A 19,304-nucleotide genomic window follows, 5' to 3' on the forward strand; every position below is an offset into this window, starting at 1 on the left:
GCCAGTCTCAGTCAAGGGTCATAAGTTTTCTCTCCTCTGTGGAAGTTAGAGAGAAAAAAAAAGATATAAAAGAGACTTCAGATAAGTGAGGAGAGAGACCACTAGAATACTGGAAGAGGGTTAGAAGAGAGAGATGGGGAGGAGAAAAGTCAGGCCTGAGGAAAGAAACCGTTCACATAACATTAGGTCCATCCACGAGGGTCTCACTACCAATCTCACTCACAAGTACAGGGAGGGCGGAGAGGGGAGGGGTGGGACATGGAGGGGAACACACCATGGTGTGTGTGTGTGTGTGTGTGTGTGTGTGTGTGTGTGTGTGTGTGTGTGTGTCTGGATGTAGCACTTTGAATCTTACTATGATGTATAATTATGATGCACCAATAAAAGTAGGAAAATAAATTTTAAAAGGAAAGAAAAAGATCTCCTATCAATGGCCTCTGCCTGCTGCTTAAGAAGCTAGCAAACAATTAACAAACAGGAAGCCAGGCGTGGTGGTTCACACTTGTAATCCCAGCTTTCAGGAGGCTGAGACTGGAGGATCGCGGTTCGCAGACAGCCTCAGCTACTTAGTGAGGCCCTTGCAACTTCGTGAAACCCGGTTTTAAAATAAAGAATAAAAAATAAGGCAGGGGGTGTAGCTCAGAGGTCAAATGCCCCTGGGTTCCACACTCAGACCCGCAAAAAAAAAATTTTTTAAATAAATTAACAGGAAGCCAGGCGTGGTGGCACACATTTGTAATCCCAGCATTTGGGAGGCTGAGGACAGGAGGACTGCAGTTCACAGCCAGCTTCAGCTACTTAGTGAGGCCCTCTGCAACTCAGTGTAGAATGCCCCTGGGTTCCATCCCCAGTGCTGGGAAAAAAAAAAAAAAATTAACAAACAGGGCTGGGCTGGGGAAGTAGTTCAGTGGCTTGCCCAGTTGTACAGCACCCTAGGTTGATTCCCTAACACCATAAAAATAAACAAACAAAAGAATAACACATAAAACCCAACAGAAAGCCGGGTGTGGTGGTGCACGCTTGTAATCCCAGCACTTGGGAGGCTGAGACAGGAGGAGCGCACAGGTTCGAAGCCAGCCTCAGCTACTTAGTGAGGCTCTCAGCAACTTAGTGAGACCCTGTTTCCAAATAAAGTATAAAATAGGTCTGGGAGTTTAAAAAAGCCCCTGGGTTCCACCCCCAGTACCACAAAAGAGAGAGAGAGAGACAGACAGACAGACAGACAGACAACAGAAAAAAAAACATAGAAAAAAGTCCAAATCAATTAAATTAATGAGGGGGGAAAAAAGACACAGTGAAACCAAAAACTGGTTCTCAGACCAATAAAACTGATAAACCAGAATGAACAAGGGCTAAAACAGGAAAGACACAAACTAACAATATGAGGAATGCTTGAGGCAACATCAGTCATTAGAGGTTCTGAAGACACTAGGATAGGAAAACATTGTAAGTAAACTTATGCTGATATATCCACAACTTAGACAATGGACGTGGTCCTTTAAGGCCCACTCAAGAAGAAACAAATGAATTACATGGCCCTTTAACTGTTACAGAAACTGAATGTGAATCTTTACTTTCCCAGTAGCCTGTATCAGGTATTTCAAGATAGTGATAGAAAACTGACCAATACAAATATAGGTTCAAAATTCTGAACATAATTTTAGCAAATCAAATCAAACAACACATACAAGAATATCATAACCAAGGAGAATTTCTGCCAGCATTGCAAGTTAGTTTAAAACTTAAAAATCAATATAATTCTCAAAAAACTAATATAAGAAAACATCTCCAAATTTATTTTTTAAGCAAAACAATTCCTGCTTGAAATTTAGATGCTTTCTAAATCATTATACTTAATGGTAAAAGACCAAAATCAGAATAAAGGCAAGGATACCTAATATCACTGCTTCTATTGAACTCTGTAGTGGGGGGTTCAAGACTCACACACACCATCAGGCAAGAAATGAAAACCATCATAATTAAAGAAAAACAAAACTGTCATTATTTGCAGCCAACATTAACCTCCAGTTAGAAAAGGCAGTGAAATTTACAAAAAAAATCACTAAAAATAAGTGAATTTAGAAAGTAATTGGACACGATAAAAATGCAAAAATTAAATTCTATTTATTTTAACATACTAAGCAACAAATAATTTGAAATTAAATTTTAAACCATACCATTTATAACAATGAAAACATATAAAATAGGAGTAAATCTAACAAAATCTATCTAAGACCTATAGACTCAAGCTTTAAAAAGAAAAATAAAAGGTAAAACACATACAAGGACGTACTAAAACAACCCTGAATATTATTAAGATATTTATTCTCCTCAGGCTTTTTTCCCCTAATAAAATTATCAAGATGATTATAAAATTCATATGAGCTAGGTGTGATGGCGCACACTTGTTATCCCAGTACTTGGGAGGCTGAGACAGGAGGATCGCAGGTCCACAGCCAGCCTCCACTACTTAGTGAAGCCCTCCGCAACTCAGTGAGACCCTGTTTCAAAATAAAGAATAGAAAATGGGGCTGGGAGTATAGTTCAGAGGGAAAATGCCCCCGGGTTCAGTCCCCAGTTCTGGAAAAAAAAAAAAAAAGTATGAGCATATAAATGACCTATAAAAGCCAAAGTAACTTTGGAGGATTTACATCTGACCTCAAGACTTATTATAAATCTACAATGATCAAAACAGTATAGTTGTGAGTCTAAAAAGGCAGATCAAATAAATGGAGTCTAGATATAGATTCACACATATAACTGATTTTCAAAAAAGATACAAAGGCATTTGAGTACAGAAGGAATAGTCTTCAAAATGACATGGAAAAAATTACATATCCATATGTGGTGAGGAGGAGGAGGAGGGGGAGGAAGAAGAGGGGGAGGAGGGGGAGGGGGATTTTGATCCTTATTTTGCAGTACTCTACATGCGTGCACGTCATGGATTTATGGGCCTAAAACTATAAAACTGCTAAAAGACAACCTAGGAGAAAATCTTTGTGATAATGGGTTAGACAATGATTTCCTAAATAAATACCATGCTTTCAGATTCAAGCTCTTGAACTATTAAACTATTAACCTAAGAATATAAATTATTGGGTGTATGTGCTGAAAAGTATAGTCAGGTTCAAGAGGAATTCATGAAAGCAAACCAGGCCCACCAACAGTAGGCCACAGTGTTCCCGGGTGAAAAGAAAAAAAAAAACTTGTGAATTCTAAAATGCCTGGAAACATATCCTATAAGGCTAAGCTCTGATCAATGTTTGGACTGATCAGATTCTCTGAAAGTGAATTCTCTTTCCTAGAATGACTAATATTAAAGTAGAGAGCCACTTGAATATAGATCCTAGGGTAAATAAAGCTATATTCCAGATGAATACAATTCATGATCTCTAAGATTTCGTGGTCTCCTGAACATCAATCATCTCTCTGAGTTGACCAAAAATAAGTAATAAAGCTAAAAAAGCATGCTGCACAAGAAAAAAGTTTTCATAGTTCATATTGCTGCTAAAAATACATAAATTGTTGAGAAGAGACTTCAGTTAACTTTTAAAAAAAAAATAGGCATATTCATACCACTCACCCACACCGTACATCTTTCTCATGTGGTCTACAGTTAACAGAACGTGGACAGTTCTCTGAAGATGCTCTGCAAAACCAGGACAAACACCTCTAGCACAGGGAATGTCATGTTTTGCAGTTACGGCACTACATGAAGCTCAGAGACAAACTATACAACCGAATCCAGGTTAATACACTTGCTACTGTTCCTTGTTACAATTTGTAGAATGTTTTTTATTTATGAGAAGCATTGGACTCAAGATGAACCATCTGGATTGAAATCCCACATCAGCCACCTTACCTGATGTTTAATCTGGGCAAACTCCTTGATATCTTTATGCCTCTGACTCCTCATCTATAAAGTGGAGGTAATAAAGGTATTTACCTCATAGAGCAGTTAAGAAGATTAAATAATAAGCATATGGCACTTAGAACTATGCCTAGCTCATAATGAGCACATAAGTTTTACTTTTCATCAACATTATCATCAGGATTTATTGTGACTATGATCATAGTGAAGATTAATATGTAAAATAATCTTACCACTGACAGTCTAAAAAATACCAATATATCTACTAAGAATTAATACAAAAGAAGAAATTGGATAGACATTTCTCCAAAGAGATTCCTCAAAAGACTGGAGCCAGGTGTGGTGGTGCACACCTGTGTCTAGTACTTGGGAGAGTGAGACGGGAGGGCCACAGGTTCACGGCCAGCCTCAGCAGCTCAGTGTGGTCCCTGCACAACTTAGTGAGACGGTTTCAAAATGAAAAATAAAATAGGGCTGAAGGTGCAGCTCAGAGGCAAAATGCCCCTGAATTCAATTCCCAGTACCACAAACAATAACAACAACAAAAAAAAAAAACTAGAAATGAAAGCCAGGTGCAGTGGCACATGCCTGTAATCCAGTACCTGGGGCTGACGAGGTCTGCAGACCCGAGGCCGGCATTCAGTGACTTAGTAAGACTCTGTTTCAAAATAAAATAATAAAATAGGGTTGGGGTACAGCTCAGAGGCAGAACACCCCTGGGCACAATCTTCAGTAACACACACACCCATACATACACACACGACGAGGAATGGAACTACCACATGATCCAGCTATATCACACCTCAGTATTTATCCAAAAGAATAAAGTCAGCTTAATATAGCATACTCATATTTATAACAGTGCAGTTCACAATAGCCAAGTTATGGAATCAGCCGAGGTATCTGTCAACATATGGATGAATGGATGAAGAAAATGTGGTGTGTAATAACAAAATATATAAAACTCCATTCACACATAAGGAATGAAATTATGTCATCTGTAGAAAAATAGATGGAACTTGAGAGCATCGTGTTAAGTGAAATAAAGTAGTCCCCGAAGTCAAGGGCTGAATGTTTTTTCTCATATGTGGAAGCTAGAGAAAAAAGGGGGGGGGTCATGAAAATAGGAGGGAAACCAGCAGATTTTACGAAGAGTTCTAAGAGGAAGGAAGAGGGGAAGTAATAAGAGAATGAAATCCATCAAATGACATTATGTGCATTTCAGACACCTCACAATAAATCCCTATGATGTTTAAGTATCATTTTAAAAAGAAGCTATGCAAGTGGCCAATGAGCACATGAAAAGATGATCAACATCACTGTCAGAGAAATATTAACCCAAACAATCAGGAGGTATCAATTCTTACCCACTAAAAGTTTTAAAGTTGGCCGGGCATGGTGGCGCGCGCTTGTAATCCCCGCGCTTGGGAGGCAGAAACAGGAGGATTGCACAGGTTCAAAGCCAGCCATGCTGGCTTAAGAGACCCTGTTGCCAGATTTTTTTTTAAAAGTATAAAATAGGTCTGGGAGTGTAGCCTGGAGGTATAAGGGCTTCCAGGAACCCCAGTACCACCAAAAAAAAATTTTTTTAAGTCACTATCTTTTTCATGATTAATTACTTCCCCAATAAAATGGATAACTATCTTACCATGTTTCTTTCTTAGGTTTGCTGAAAGAAACTTAACAGGGTTTTTTGAGACTGTAGTGGAAAAAGGCAAGTTTGTAAAAACATCTAATTTTATATAATATTCACACAGGTAAATGGAATAAGATCATTGGCTATACAAGGAAATTTTTATTATTGTCAGTTACATTTCAAAAAAAAAGGATCAGACAATAAACATTACAAAGTGAACCCTTTCTCAGGGTAACACCAGGGGATGACAGTGTCACTATGACAATAGCACAACCTGACGCATCGGTAGCTGAGATGTCCGATGTCCTCTTAAACAGGATTAGGGTGAACTTGATAATGAACGTCTAAAGACTTCCTGATCTGAACAGAACGGTAGACAGTCTGGCCACATCAAATCCTCTGGAATATCTGTTCCAATAGGAATCACTTCACATGATACAATTCTTTCTTAACCATGTTATTAATCTAGATTCAAAAGAGTATAAATCTTAATTGACATGAAAAGAAAAACTACTATGAAGTCTTGATGAAACTAGAACATACCAAGGCGGTCATTGTTTTAGACATTGACACGTCTTCTGTAAGTTGGTAGCTACTCATGCTGGCCATGTTCTACATTTTTGTCCACTGATACAGACTAATAACCAACCGCTTAGACAAAACTGACCCACTTCGAAATAAGAACATGCATTAGGAAAACCTTGGGTTTTGTACTCAGGAGCATTCTTAAAGTTTACACTACAAATAAAATTGCAGCGTGATAGGGAAATCACTACTGTGGATGCGCTGCACTTCAGCACACACTGGACGCACAAATATGCACATTGCAGCCAGGCAAGGGGGCACTGGACACTGTCAGTAGTTGCCCGGGAGAGAGTGCAAATTCTATACTTTGGGGACAATTTTTACGTAAAACAATGAAGACTTTCTGTAACGAGAACTGAAACAAGCCAACTGAGTAGTCTTCACCTTTTCACTGCATCCATGAGACCAAACCTGAGTTACATCAACTCCTGACAATAATGTTGTCACCGATGGTGATTTCATGTTTTCACACGGCAACCCAATAAAATACTTCCAAAGTAACTTTTACTGAGTTCCTAAAGGAAATACTTCAATTATTTATAAATTTCAAAAACGGTTGAAATTTATTATATGTATCCTTTTATTGGTGCCTTGTGGTCTCACATCAGAATGCAGTTCAGAGTGGTAGTGACACTGTAGTGTGGATTTCAAATGCCCCACACTCACGTGGCAGGCAAGGCAGCCATGCTGGAGGGGGCTGGCTGCTGAGGAAGGGTTCTGGGTGTGTCCAGGGACAGTATTTCCCAGGCCCATCTTCAGCTTCCTGCTGTTCTCTTCCCCACTTCCATAAGCTGATATTTCTCTCCTCGTCCCCTCTGCCCAAAGCCTTTATGCCATGAGGTCCTGCAGCCCCCAGTCCTGTTTGAAAGAAGTCTAACCTGGACTGAAATTCCAAGAACCATCAGCAAACCAGTCTTCCTTGTGTGTCCGAGTGTTTGGGTGACAGAGGTGACGCCGCTGACTCAAACACTAAAGTAGCTACACTCTCCAACACAGGATGCCCTTCACATAGCTCGTGACTTCAGTTACTCATGGAGCAGGGTATTTATATTATATTCTGTCCATTTTTTCCCCACAAACTGCCAGAATATGAACTAGATATGCAAGTATTTTTCAATTCACTCTTGAACTGCTCGAAATCAAGATTATAAGTTAAACTTCTCATTTCCACTTTGCCACCAACTATGTGATTCTTGTCATACCTAAAACACTTTGCGGCTGATGAAGGTGATTTCAGATGAGAAATCTAACAAGATGTGAGGTCATGGCCCTGACCTTTAACACACCAACTACTTTAACTCTATATTCCTGTCCTCATTTACTTGGAAATATGCCACTAATAAAAGAAGTCCTACTCAAGAATAACTAAACTTTCAAAGGTCAGTCTTAAAGCATAAGGACTGTGAGGACATTCAATATATGCTATGTAATGTTTAGGGAACTACATCAAATTTATGTGGGAAGATTTCAGAATGTTGAAAGCAGCTACAGAACATTAAGACTTAAAATTATGAGCTATATTTTCTTATATTAGTGGCAAGAACTGCTTTGCAGAAAGGCCTTTAAACACAGATCATGTTCTAAAAATTCAGTATAAGGGAACAGAAGTTCACTTTAAAAATTTGTGCACAAAGATAATCAGTAAACTTGTCGACAAAGTTTTTGAAAAATATAAATGTCTAAATGGGGATAAAAGAGCCAGGCATGGTGGCGTGAGCTTGTAATTCCAGCTTTCGGGAGGCTGAGACAGTAGGATCAAAGTTTGAGGACAGCCTCAGTCACTAAGTGAGGCGCTCTGCAACTCAGTGAGACCCTGTTTTGAAATAAAGACTAAAAAATAGGGCTGAGGGTGTAGCTCAGAGGTAGAATGCCCCTGGGTTCCATCCCCAGTATCACACACACAAAAAAAGGATAAAAATTTAAATGTGTTATGTTAAATTAGTCATTAACAAATTACATTTTCATATTTTAAAGCCTTAGCAATAAAGCAACATGATGCAAGACCACAAATATAAAGAGACCAATAGAACATAACAGAAAATCTTGAAATAAACCAAGAGACAAATGACAACCTAGTATAGAAGAATAATCTTAAATCAGGGTAGGAAAGATACATTATTCAACAAATGGTGTTAGGACAACTGAAACAGCATCTTTTTAGAAATGAAATTAGATTCATATCTCATATCTTATACCAGGATGAATTCGATTGAATCAAATATTCAAATGTAAAAAAAATGAAACCAAAGAAATACTGGGCAAATCATGGCAGAATTATTTTACAAACTTGGCATAGGAAAAGCCACTTTACCTATGCATAAAACCAAAAGAGCCATAGAAGAAAAACCATGATACAATCAGCCACCCATGAATAATTTATTCATGGGAGTATAAAGGAATCATAAAAAAAGTTAAAAGACAAATGAAGAGCCGGGCGTGGTGGTACACACGCACTTGGGAGGCTGAGACAGGAGGATCGCACAGGTTTGAAGCCAGCCTCAGTTACTTAGTGAGGCTCTCAGCAACTTAGTGAGCCCCTGTTTCCAAATAAAAGTATAAGATAGGTCTGGGAGTATAGCCCAGAGGTAGAAAGCCTCTGGGTTCCACACCCAGTACCACCAAAAAAAAAAAAAAAAAAAAAGACAAATGAAAATATGAGCAACATACTGTAAATAACAGAGTCTTTGCTTAATATATGGAGAATTCTTACAAATCACATAGAAAAAGACCCAACAACCAATAAGAATGAGCAATGGATCCATACAGTTCTTTTAAAAGGACATAAATATTGGCTTTTAAACATGAAAAGATGTCCAATCACGCTTAACATAAGAGATATGAAAATTAAACTAAGACTCAATTTTTTATAATTCTCTGTGGTTAGAACAGAAGTACTCTCATATACTGTGGATAAAATATAAATATGTACGATCTCTAAGGAGAGCAACTTGGTAATATCTTTCAAAACTATATATATATTTTTCATCTAGCAATTCTAATTCTAGAAATTTTTCTTTTTTGAGAGTCTGGGGATGGGCCCAGGGGCATTCGACCTCCAAGCTACACCCCCTGCCCTATTTTTTATTCTTTATTTTGAAACCGGGTCTGAGTTGCGAAGGGCCTCACTAAGTAGCTGAGGCAGTTCGCGAACCACGATCCTCTGGTCTCAGCCTTCCGAATGCTGGAAATACAAGCGTGCGCCACCACGCCCGGCTTAGAAATTTTTCTTATGGATTTATTTGTACACAAGCAAAATGATTTATATTCAAGATTACCCACTGCAGCATCACATGTAACAGCAAAACCTAGGGACTGATTAAATGACTCATGACTCACCCAGCATTATGCAGCCATAAAAAGAATAAGGAACCTCTCTATAAACTGACAGGAAAACATATTCAAGATATATTAATAAGTGGGGCGCTGAAGAAGAGGGAGAAATAACTCAAGATACAGATCAAATCAATGCTTAAAATGGGTTATCACATGTGTAAAACTGAAGAAAATGCATATAAACAGTAAAATATATGATATAATCCAGATAAAGAGCAATTAAAAACTGGCTCCAGATTCCTAAGAACTCTTAGCCAACTGGCTCCAGTCACCTCAAGAAACTTGTAAGCCAGGCGTGGTGAGGCACACTTGTAATCCCAGCATTCAGGAGGCTGAGACAGGAGGATTGTGGTTCACAGACAGCCTCAGCTACTACTTAGTGAGGCCCTCTGCAACTCAGTGAGTCCCTGTTTCAAAATAAAGAGTAAAAAATAGGGCTGAGGGGTATATAGCTCAGAGGTAAAATAGAATGCCCCTGGGTTCCATCCCCAGTACTGTGAGAGGAAGGAAGGAAGGAAGGAAGGAAGGAAGGAAGGAAGGGAGGGAGGGAAGGAGGGAGGGAAAAGAAACTCAGAGTGAAACTGTTTTAAACTAAATTGCTTGGATCCAACTTATGGTAAATCTTTTTTTTTTTTTTTTTTTTTTTCGGGTCTGGGGATGGAACCCAGGGGCATTCGACCTCTGAGCTACACTCCCTGCCCTGTTTTTTATTCTTTATTTTGAAACAGGGTCTCACTAAGTTGCAGAGGACCTCAATAAGTAGCTGAGGCTGTCCACAAACTGCGATCCTCCGGTCTCAGCCTCCTGACTGCTGGGATTACAAGCATGCGCCACCACGCCCGGCATATCCATCCATTTGCTGCTACGTACATTGAATAGGTATGGAAAGAGACATGAATCTTCAAATTATTTACTGATCACATGTAGTGACAATGACCCTATCAGCTGGCAATGAGTGGAGGCACTCATCGAACGTCCTTTTATACCTTCTCCATTTTGAAACAGGAAATGTAGAATCTATTTTTTTGAAAGAGTAAAAATATATTTGAAAAAACTTTTTTCAATGTGATAAAACTGACTATGGAGCCAGGCATGGTGGCGCATGCCTGTAATTCCATTACTTGGGAGGCTGAGGCAGGAGGATTGCAAGTTCAAGGACAGTCTTAGCAAGCAGTGAGACTCTCATCAATCTAGGGAGACCCTGTCTCCAAAAAAAGTAAAATAGGGCTCAGGGTATAGCTCAGAGGTAGGATGCCCCTGAGTTCAATCCCCAGCACCACAAATAATTAATTACAAAATAAAATGGGCTATTGAGAGAAAAAAGGATAGTAAATATATGCAGCAGTCAGGTACAGTGGCACAGGCCTGTAATCCCAGTAGTTGGGAATTCTGAAACAGGAGGACTCACGTTTCAAGGTTAGGCTCAGCAATGTAGTAAGACCTTTAGCAACTTAATAAGATCCTGTTTAAAAATAAAATAGGACTGAGAGTATACCTCAGAAGCAGAATGCCCCTGGGCTCAATCCCCCAAAGCATATGTATTATACATATAATATATATAATATGTATTATACATTTCTATATTTATATATATATGCACCATCGTGTTAAATACTCGCAAGAAAATATATCTATACAGAGAATAGAATTAAAAAGAATGGTTATTTCTAAGGTAGAATTACTAGTTATTTTAAATTTCTGTTTTTCAAAATCTTAGGTAATTTACCAAACTTAGATTGTAATTATAACAAAAAATACATATTAGTATTTAATGTGAAGGTAAGAAGTTGAAGGAAAAGATGGAAAGTTATTAGGTATTATCCAGAGTTCTAAGTATCATTCATGGAACATTTACATCTCCTTAAAACATAACTTTCAATCACAGCATAAAGAATTTAGGAGCCGAGCGTGGGGTATGCTTGCAATCCCAGTACTCAGAAGGCTGGGACATGAGGATTACAGGTTCAAGACCAGCCTCAGCAACTTAACAAGAGACCCTGTTTCAAAATAAAAAAATAAAATCAGACGGGGGGCAAAGCTCAGAGGTAGAACAACTAGGTTCAATCCCTAGTTCTCCCTCCACACACACACACACACACACACACACACACACACACACACACACACACACCTTGAGAAAACAGAGACAGAAAAACAAAACTGCAAATCTGCCCTCTGGTCTACCTTGATAACTAAGATTATCCTCACCCTCCCACTCAGTGGATGTTTTGCTCCTTTTTATTTTCTGTTACCTAGGTAATGGTACTTCCAGCATTTCCCTTAAAGACTGTGAAACTAACAATCTGGTATTTCTCACTGTCAAGTTTTCCTGACCCTCAGCCTTGCTAGGCCATCTCCCTAAGGGGAAGCAACAAGATCTAGAAGCTAAATCAGGAGGCTGAGGAATCTGAGGTTAAGAGTTCCAGTCCTGACAAACTGTGGAATTTACTTCCAATTTTGGGAATAAGCTAAACTTCCGGGAACGGTTTCTTTCATGAGGAAACCTAAAGGACTGTTTGGACTACTGACCTGAGAGTTTCTTTTTAACTTTTCACACATTTTTACTCTCCCAATCATTATCTGCAAAATTTTACCAAACCCTCAAGACTTAGAAGTGGAGACGGGTGCTTTTCAAAAGTTGACTGAAATTCACACAACGCGACTAGAACTCAGCAATGTTGAAAGCAAATTATCAAGAAACAAAAATCCAGTCAGAATAAAAATTGGACCTCCAGAAGCAAAATAAGTGAAAATAACTAATGTAACTAATACCTGGTCAGGAAAGGTAAAAATTCTGTGTCCTAATGCCTGAAGCATCTGTTGAGGTATGGAAGAAAACTTCCTTCTCACAGTCTAGCAAGTATCGTTTTGTTACGCATTCTATTTGGTCTTTCGCTCTGTATTGACTAATACACTGCACTAGTCCTCAGCGCTTCTCTTCTAATTGCTTATCATGTGCTTCTTCCTATCTGCCCTCTCACTTTTATTTTATAGTAAAATAAACTTTATTATAGTCATAGAGTTCTCTATGGACTAGCCCTGAGAAGTACTGGGTAGCCTTTGGGAAGAAAGGTGTTTTTACAACTATCAGAGAGCAATTATCCCTCTGCCGAGACGCGGTGAAGCAATTTCAGTAGTACCTTCAATACACTTCAGATTCTTCCTCCAGGGTAACAAGACCAAACACCTCTCCAGTTACTTAAAATTTTTTGTTCCAAAGGGAGGGACAAAGCAGCAAGCAGCTAAATTTTTTCTGGATTAACTCAGTCATTAGTTGAATGCTTTTTTGTGGTTCACCTACTTAAAAGATGATCAGATCACTTTGTGCTACTGGAGAGAGAGCTGCAAAGAACAATTACATAAACCCTCTGCTTCAACTTACCTCATCCTTTTTATAATGAAACAAAGCACCAGAAACCACTGCCCCGCCACTACTTCTTCAGGAATCTCGGGAGAACCTACTTTGTCATGTGAATTGCTATTCTTCTCCTAAGCAAATCACAGAAATGTAGCCCATTCACCATAATGGGATACTACTGTACATCATTTTTTAAAGAACCATGTGCATTCCACTTTATTATCTGAAAAAAAGCAAGCAATTCTTATAAACTATGCTCAAAGAGAGGCATTCTACAACTTTGTATTGCTTATGTCAGAAAATCTGTACAGAACCTCAATTCCAAATCTGCACTTTCTAAAATGAAAATCTCAGAAAACCAAACTTTTTGAATAGCTGGGTGTGGCTGGCACATGCTTGTAATATCAGTACTTGAGAGGCTGAGACAGGAGGTTCACGGCCAACCTCAACTAGTTAGTGAGGCTCTCCACAACTTAGTGAGACCCTGTTTCAAAATAAAGATAAGAAATAGGAATGGGGCTTGGAGGTGGAATGCCCCTGGGTTCAATCCCCAGTACTGAAAAAAAATATTCTGATAGTAATATCTGACCTGCACTGACATAAAGCAATTTGCAGTCTTTATTCCATTCGTGTTGAGTATTCATTTGTTTAGTTGTAGATATATTAACAGGACTGATTCCTGGCTGTTGCTCCAGACACCACTAGGGGGTTTATGTTACTGTACATGTTCATTTTCTCAAGTCAATACATTTTTAATTCTGAAGCACTCTAGCCCAAAAAATTTTGGAAAAGAGATTATGAATATGTAACTCAAATTAATAAAAGAAATTTTATTCTATAAAAATAAAAAGGATTTTCATTCTATAAAAATCAAAGAGCAATGAACCAATATGACAGAAGGTAGAAGATACTAAGATGTTGTAAAGAAACTGTTCATCATTTATGAACATTAGTGCGATACAACATAAATGATGTATGCTTTCTCTCAAAAGAAGAATAGGGCTACTTGAACTTAAAATAATGTAAAACAGTTTTTTGCCTAAGCATTCTTGAAAATTCCCTGATTTCAATGAACCCTTAAAGTATTTAAAATATATTTGGAGATCATGAGCAAATAATATCAACATTCAAAGTCTATGCTACATGCTAGATACTCAACTCAAGCCTAAGATTCCAAGAATTTCTAAAGCATTATTACTCATTTGTAAAAGTTCAATTAACAATATTGAGGAAGTCAAAACACTTAAGTAATATGAGTGTGTTTGGGGATGGAGTTGATACATACTCAGTGATTTTCTTCCAGCCATCAGCTAGAGCACACAAAACTTTCAATCTTGAACAATTTTGTTCATCTACACATTATTACAAAACAGGATGCATATTTAAGACATGCAAGAATGACTCATTCATTCACTAATATTCAAATTAATTATATTAAGAACACTCTGTATAAGACCAAGGAGTTAGTCACTTCTAATTCATACTGAACTAAAATGAAGCAACTTCCTGGACTTGCTACTAGTTACAACATTGTAAATATGGAAACATATTCTCTGTAAATGCAATAAAATGTATCTCATCCTTGGTCTGATTCCCTGAAACATAAGAAATATCATATACTACAACCAGAAAAGATTCCCATCCCATCAGTTTGCATCCAGTTCAAGAGAGATTCTAACAAAATTTCCAGTGTCACACTTCTAGAAATATATGATTCTTGACATAGTATAATTTTTTTTACTGTTTGCTGAAATAGCACCTGCCTTGAGAAACTTTCTAGCAGAACGTGTGTGTGTGTGTGTGTGTGTGTGTGTGTGTTACTGGGTATTGAACCCAGGGAGGTTCTACCACTGAGCTACATCCCCCAACCCTTTACTCTTATTTTCAAGCAGAGTTTCACTAAGTTACCACATGCTGATCTCAAATCTATAATCCTCCTGCCTCAGTCTTCACAGTAGTGGGATTTCAGGCCAGCAGAACATTTTATCATCAATAAACATGAGGTAGACTGGTTTAATAATGTTGATGTGATTCATTTTGTTACCTAAATATTTTAGGCAAGTCCTGTTAAATTTAAAAGTACAAGATTTCTTGTAGACCCTACATTGTGTGTGCTAACTATGCTTTTCCTCTAACTCTCCAAGAGCCAATCTAAGCACACACTTGCAGACCTGTTACACTGAAGAGCACAGCGCGCCACTGCAGAAAGTGCTAGGGACCCTAACTCAAACTGCTCCCCAAAAAGTGTCCCACACGCTTGCCATCCATTCACGGCAAAGTAGTTAATTCTAATGTTCTCATTGTTTACCAGCAAGCAGAGACAGTGAGGCTGCTGGCTGTGCCGCTCCCGTTTCCTTTTGCTGGGCTGCTGAGCTTTTTCAGCCAATTGACTTTGCTTTGAGGCTATAAATATCTGAAAAATGTTCTGCATTTGATGCTCTTGGATTCTGCATCCATATTTAGCTGTTTGTGGCATTCCTTTGTTTAAGCTCCTCCACCAGCCATAAGATCAGTCAGGTTGAGACCTAGATGGCCAAAGGACAGAGGGATCCACATTCAACAGGCACTGACTTCAACGAGGTAGGTACCACGCCCCTAGCCAGGTGACCATGGAGGAGGTGGCAAGATGGAAAAAAAGATGAACAAGACTGACTCCTTGATACCAAAAATCTTACAGTCTTGCAATGCACGGGCACAATTTACTAGAACGCTGGAATAAAACAAATGAAACATTGTATAACTATAAGAAAATGAAGTATCATATAGCATAAATGTTTGCTCTTAGCTGTGTGAGCATTTATTTGTGTTCCAAATATAGATCCATATATTAGAAAGCTATGAACATATTCCAGAGAAGTTTTCCAAATCGTCAAAATACACAAAAGCTCTGGATCCATGTCTTATCAGAGTCAGAACTATGAACCCCAAAGTAAAACAAGGCCCAGCCTTCAAGTTTTGTGAAGCAAGCTAAGAAAATATTGTTGCTAAGTTTCTGTTAAGATATTGTAGGAGGGGTATTTTTGTTGTTTGTTTATATAATGACTTCAAAGAGAAGTAAACAGCAGGAACGTGAGCTGCCGCCAGCAGCATCAACACAGCTCCTTATTATACTTATCTTTAAAACCAACACAGCTATTTTGGGTTAGGTCTCTAAACTGCATGAGCTAGACCTAAGCAACATCCCATCCTCACCTTCCTATCTTCTGAAAACAATCCAAGTGAATCTGTATCTCACTCAACATACCTTCAAAACTCAGTTCTCTGACCTTCTGATAAACGTGCCCCCACCAGGAACCCGACAATCATGACTCAAATGTATTCAATTAAGGGCATGCTCAATGACTGGCTCCGAAAGTCAGGACGGAATTTGTAGGCCAAATTGTAGGTAACTGATGGAACAAGACTCAAAAGCAGCTAAATTTAAAGCTAAAAGGGACCACAGATACCAACTCTCTAGATTCCACATTTTACACAGAAACCTAGGGCCAGAGAGTTAAAACTACTTGTCCCAAATTAGACAATTTTGTGGCACCGCCAGAATGAAAACCCAGCTTTTCCACTCCCAGTTATATATTCTTAACTAGGTTTCAAATTTCTAGATTTCTTTATAACACGTTAGACTATACTCATCAAAATCCCCTTAAATTGTATAGAACAGAGATGACCCAACACAGAGTTCTACACACACAAAACAGTAAGAAAAACAAAACAAATTCGTATTACCCACACTGATTTTCCTCGTTCTATTATTATTCAATGTTTTTCAAAGAATTAATACAATGGACAACTTAAAAGCTAGCTAAAAACAGAGTCAAGAGTCATTCAGATAGTTCTGGAATATTTATATCAAACTAAAGACAACAGAGTAGTCTCCAGGATAAGCTGCCTTAAAGGAAGGAAACTAACAGTACTAAACAGTAAATAAAAACAACCTCTTTTTAATTGAGAGGATGACACAAAAGTGAAGATGCAATAGAAATTCAGCAACTTGGCACAGAAGCGAACCGTGTGTGTGTGTGTGTGTGTGTGTGTGTGTGTGTGTGTACCAATGGCTGCAGGTTCCACATTTACACAGAAACTTAGATCCAGGTAGTTAAAACTACTCACCCAAAGTTAGACTACCAAGTTGCGGCAAAGCCAGGCTCTCAAATCCCAGTTATACACTCTAGATTAGGTTCCCAATTTCTGGATTTCTTTAAAACAAATTATATATGTGTGTGTATGTGTCTGTAGACAAATGTGCCAGACTGCAAAACCAACATATATTAATGAGTTACATGCAAAGAATGATAGCCGAGATAAGGTCTAGAAAGCTCAGAGTTTTGAACACTGAAACAGTGAATTATCACATATTCTTACAGTAACATGCCCCTGTCTCTACCATCATATAAAAAGCTGCATGCCAAATAAGTGTGTAAGGATATAGAGGAAGACAGAAAAATGTAACCACAAATCTACTCGGGTTCATACGACTCATTTTCAGATTCTCATCGACCTTTGTTATAAGTGATTAGCTAAATACGATTAGCAGTTAGATGGAAATCAGTCTCCAAAGTTTTTAATCTAGTTTGCTAAGAATGAACTGCATAACCTTGATCATTTCCCACTTCTATGCCTTAATTCTTCCAGGTAAATAGAACAATATTTGGAAACTATAGAAGAAAACAAAAAATAAAGGGGGTACATACATAAATTTCTAAGAAAACTGGTTATAAAAATATATACTGAATTTTTAATGATTCAAAGGGCCATGCAGGATTATTTAATCCAATCCACTCATTTTACAGACAAGGAATCAGAGACCAGAAAAGACCTAATCTGCCCCAAAGCACTTAAGCCACTTAGTGGCAAAACAGAAGCAACAACTCAGATGCCTGGAACCCTGGATCTGAGCTCTTTCTGACAGTGATGGGCATGAAGTCATGAAATCAACTGAAATCCAGAAAGACAACTTCTAAACCCTGGTCTCTCTTGAATAGTAAACACACACCCCATTCAGAAGGAGAAAAGAAAGAAAACAACATAACATACTTGATCCCTACAGGCCTGGGTGCACATGACTGTGGGATAACATCTCAGCCCTGTGCTGGATCCCAGGTGCTCCACGTGTACCATTTCGTACGCGCCGCATGACCGTCTTTTGCGGACATGGGAGCTAAGTGAGAAACATCTTGCGTTTTCAATATTTAGGAAAACCACAGCTAAATCCTCAGCGCCCGGCTATAAATCCTTGGGCTATGAGTTTTCAAAACCAGCGTGGCTTTAATGCCGCCACAAGCCTCGCCCTAATAGACTCTCATCATTCCGTTTTAATTAAAAAGGCGGTTACTGGGAAGGCAGAAAGGGAGAAGTTTTAGTGTGTTCATCACTTTTAACCTGCTGAGTGGCAACCCAGCCGCTTTACAATGAGAACTGGAAACGACAGTGCGATCTGAAAGAGAGTGCGCACATCGGGATAAGTGGCTGCCTTCGGAGAGTGAGGTTCAGGAAGAGGGTACAGACAAATCCGTTACCACCAAATAAATAATCTGGGTCTCGGCGCGGATTCTCTTTTTTCTTTCATTCATTAGCTATCCTCTGCTACGCTTTTTCATGAGATCTTCCTCTCCACTCTTGTCTCCCTCAACAAGAGAAAGGGATGACACAGTATTCGCTCGGTGTCAGGGCTTGTTCCAGCATACCTTGATGAAGACCGCTTGGCAGGTCCCTTGAAGAAATCACCTGAAAATTAAGTCTCGATAGCCCAATTCCATAAACTCTCTGCGGGTGCCCAAAGAGAGCCAAAGACCGTACCGGCATCTCTGCCGGGATGGGCATCTGAGGAAACTTGTCGGAAATGCACCCCTCCGCTACAAAAGAGCTCTGAGAAGCTAGCCCCGGAGGATGGCCGGGGACTGCCACAGGAGACGAGCCCTGGGAAGCCCGGCCGCCCCCGGGGCCTGCGGTCCTTACCGTACACCCGGACCCAGCTCTGCTGCTGGCACACCGACTCCAGCAGGATGCGGTCCAGCACGCCGCCGGCCACGGCTCCGCCGACCGGGACGGCCGCGTCCAGGTCCTCGGGGGGCAGCGGCGAGTCGGAGTCCAGCGCCGGGAACATCTCGGGCCAGGACGGCGCGTCGGCGGCTCCTCCCGAGGACGGCGAGCGCTCCATGGTGCGGGGCGGGGGGCGCGGCCGGCGCCCACCTGCAGCCCGGGGGCGGGCCCGCGGCGCCGGCACTCAGGTGCGCGCGGCGGCGGGGACGGCGGGCGGCGGGCGGCGGGGACGCGGGGACGCGGGGACGGCGCTCCCGGGCCCCGGGGCCGCGGGCCGGGCAGGGCTGGCTCGGGGGCGTCGCCGCCAGGGGCCGCCCCTCGGACGGCTCCTCAGCCTGAGGGGGCGGCGGCCCCGCGCCCGCCCGCCCGCCGGCCCTCGGCTCCCCGCCGGCCCGCCCCCCGCGTCTCGGGACCGCGCTCGGGCCGCGGCGCCGGCTCGGGCTCCCGCTCCCGCTCCCGCTCCCGCTCCGCCGAGGACCCCAGCA

The 19,304-nt window shown here is 40.2% G+C and overlaps 1 protein-coding gene across 2 annotated transcripts in view; it reads right to left on the reverse strand.

Annotated features, from left to right (window-relative positions):
• RASAL2 (RAS protein activator like 2) overlaps nt 1-18,937 on the reverse strand; it is a gene marked incomplete at both ends in the record, with an annotated part of 325,911 nt that extends 306,974 nt beyond the window's left edge. For both annotated transcript variants that reach the window (XM_080699623.1, XM_080699622.1), the window contains one exon: nt 18,736-18,937. In XM_080699623.1, the coding sequence (XP_080555749.1) occupies nt 18,736-18,937 (202 nt within the window). The remainder of the gene's footprint in view (nt 1-18,735) is intronic.
• Between the last annotated feature and the right edge of the window lie 367 nt (nt 18,938-19,304).

The sequence above is a fragment of the Muscardinus avellanarius genome (assembly GCF_963383645.1).
Source record: "Muscardinus avellanarius genome assembly, chromosome: 7".
NCBI classification, from domain to species: domain Eukaryota; kingdom Metazoa; phylum Chordata; class Mammalia; order Rodentia; family Gliridae; genus Muscardinus; species Muscardinus avellanarius.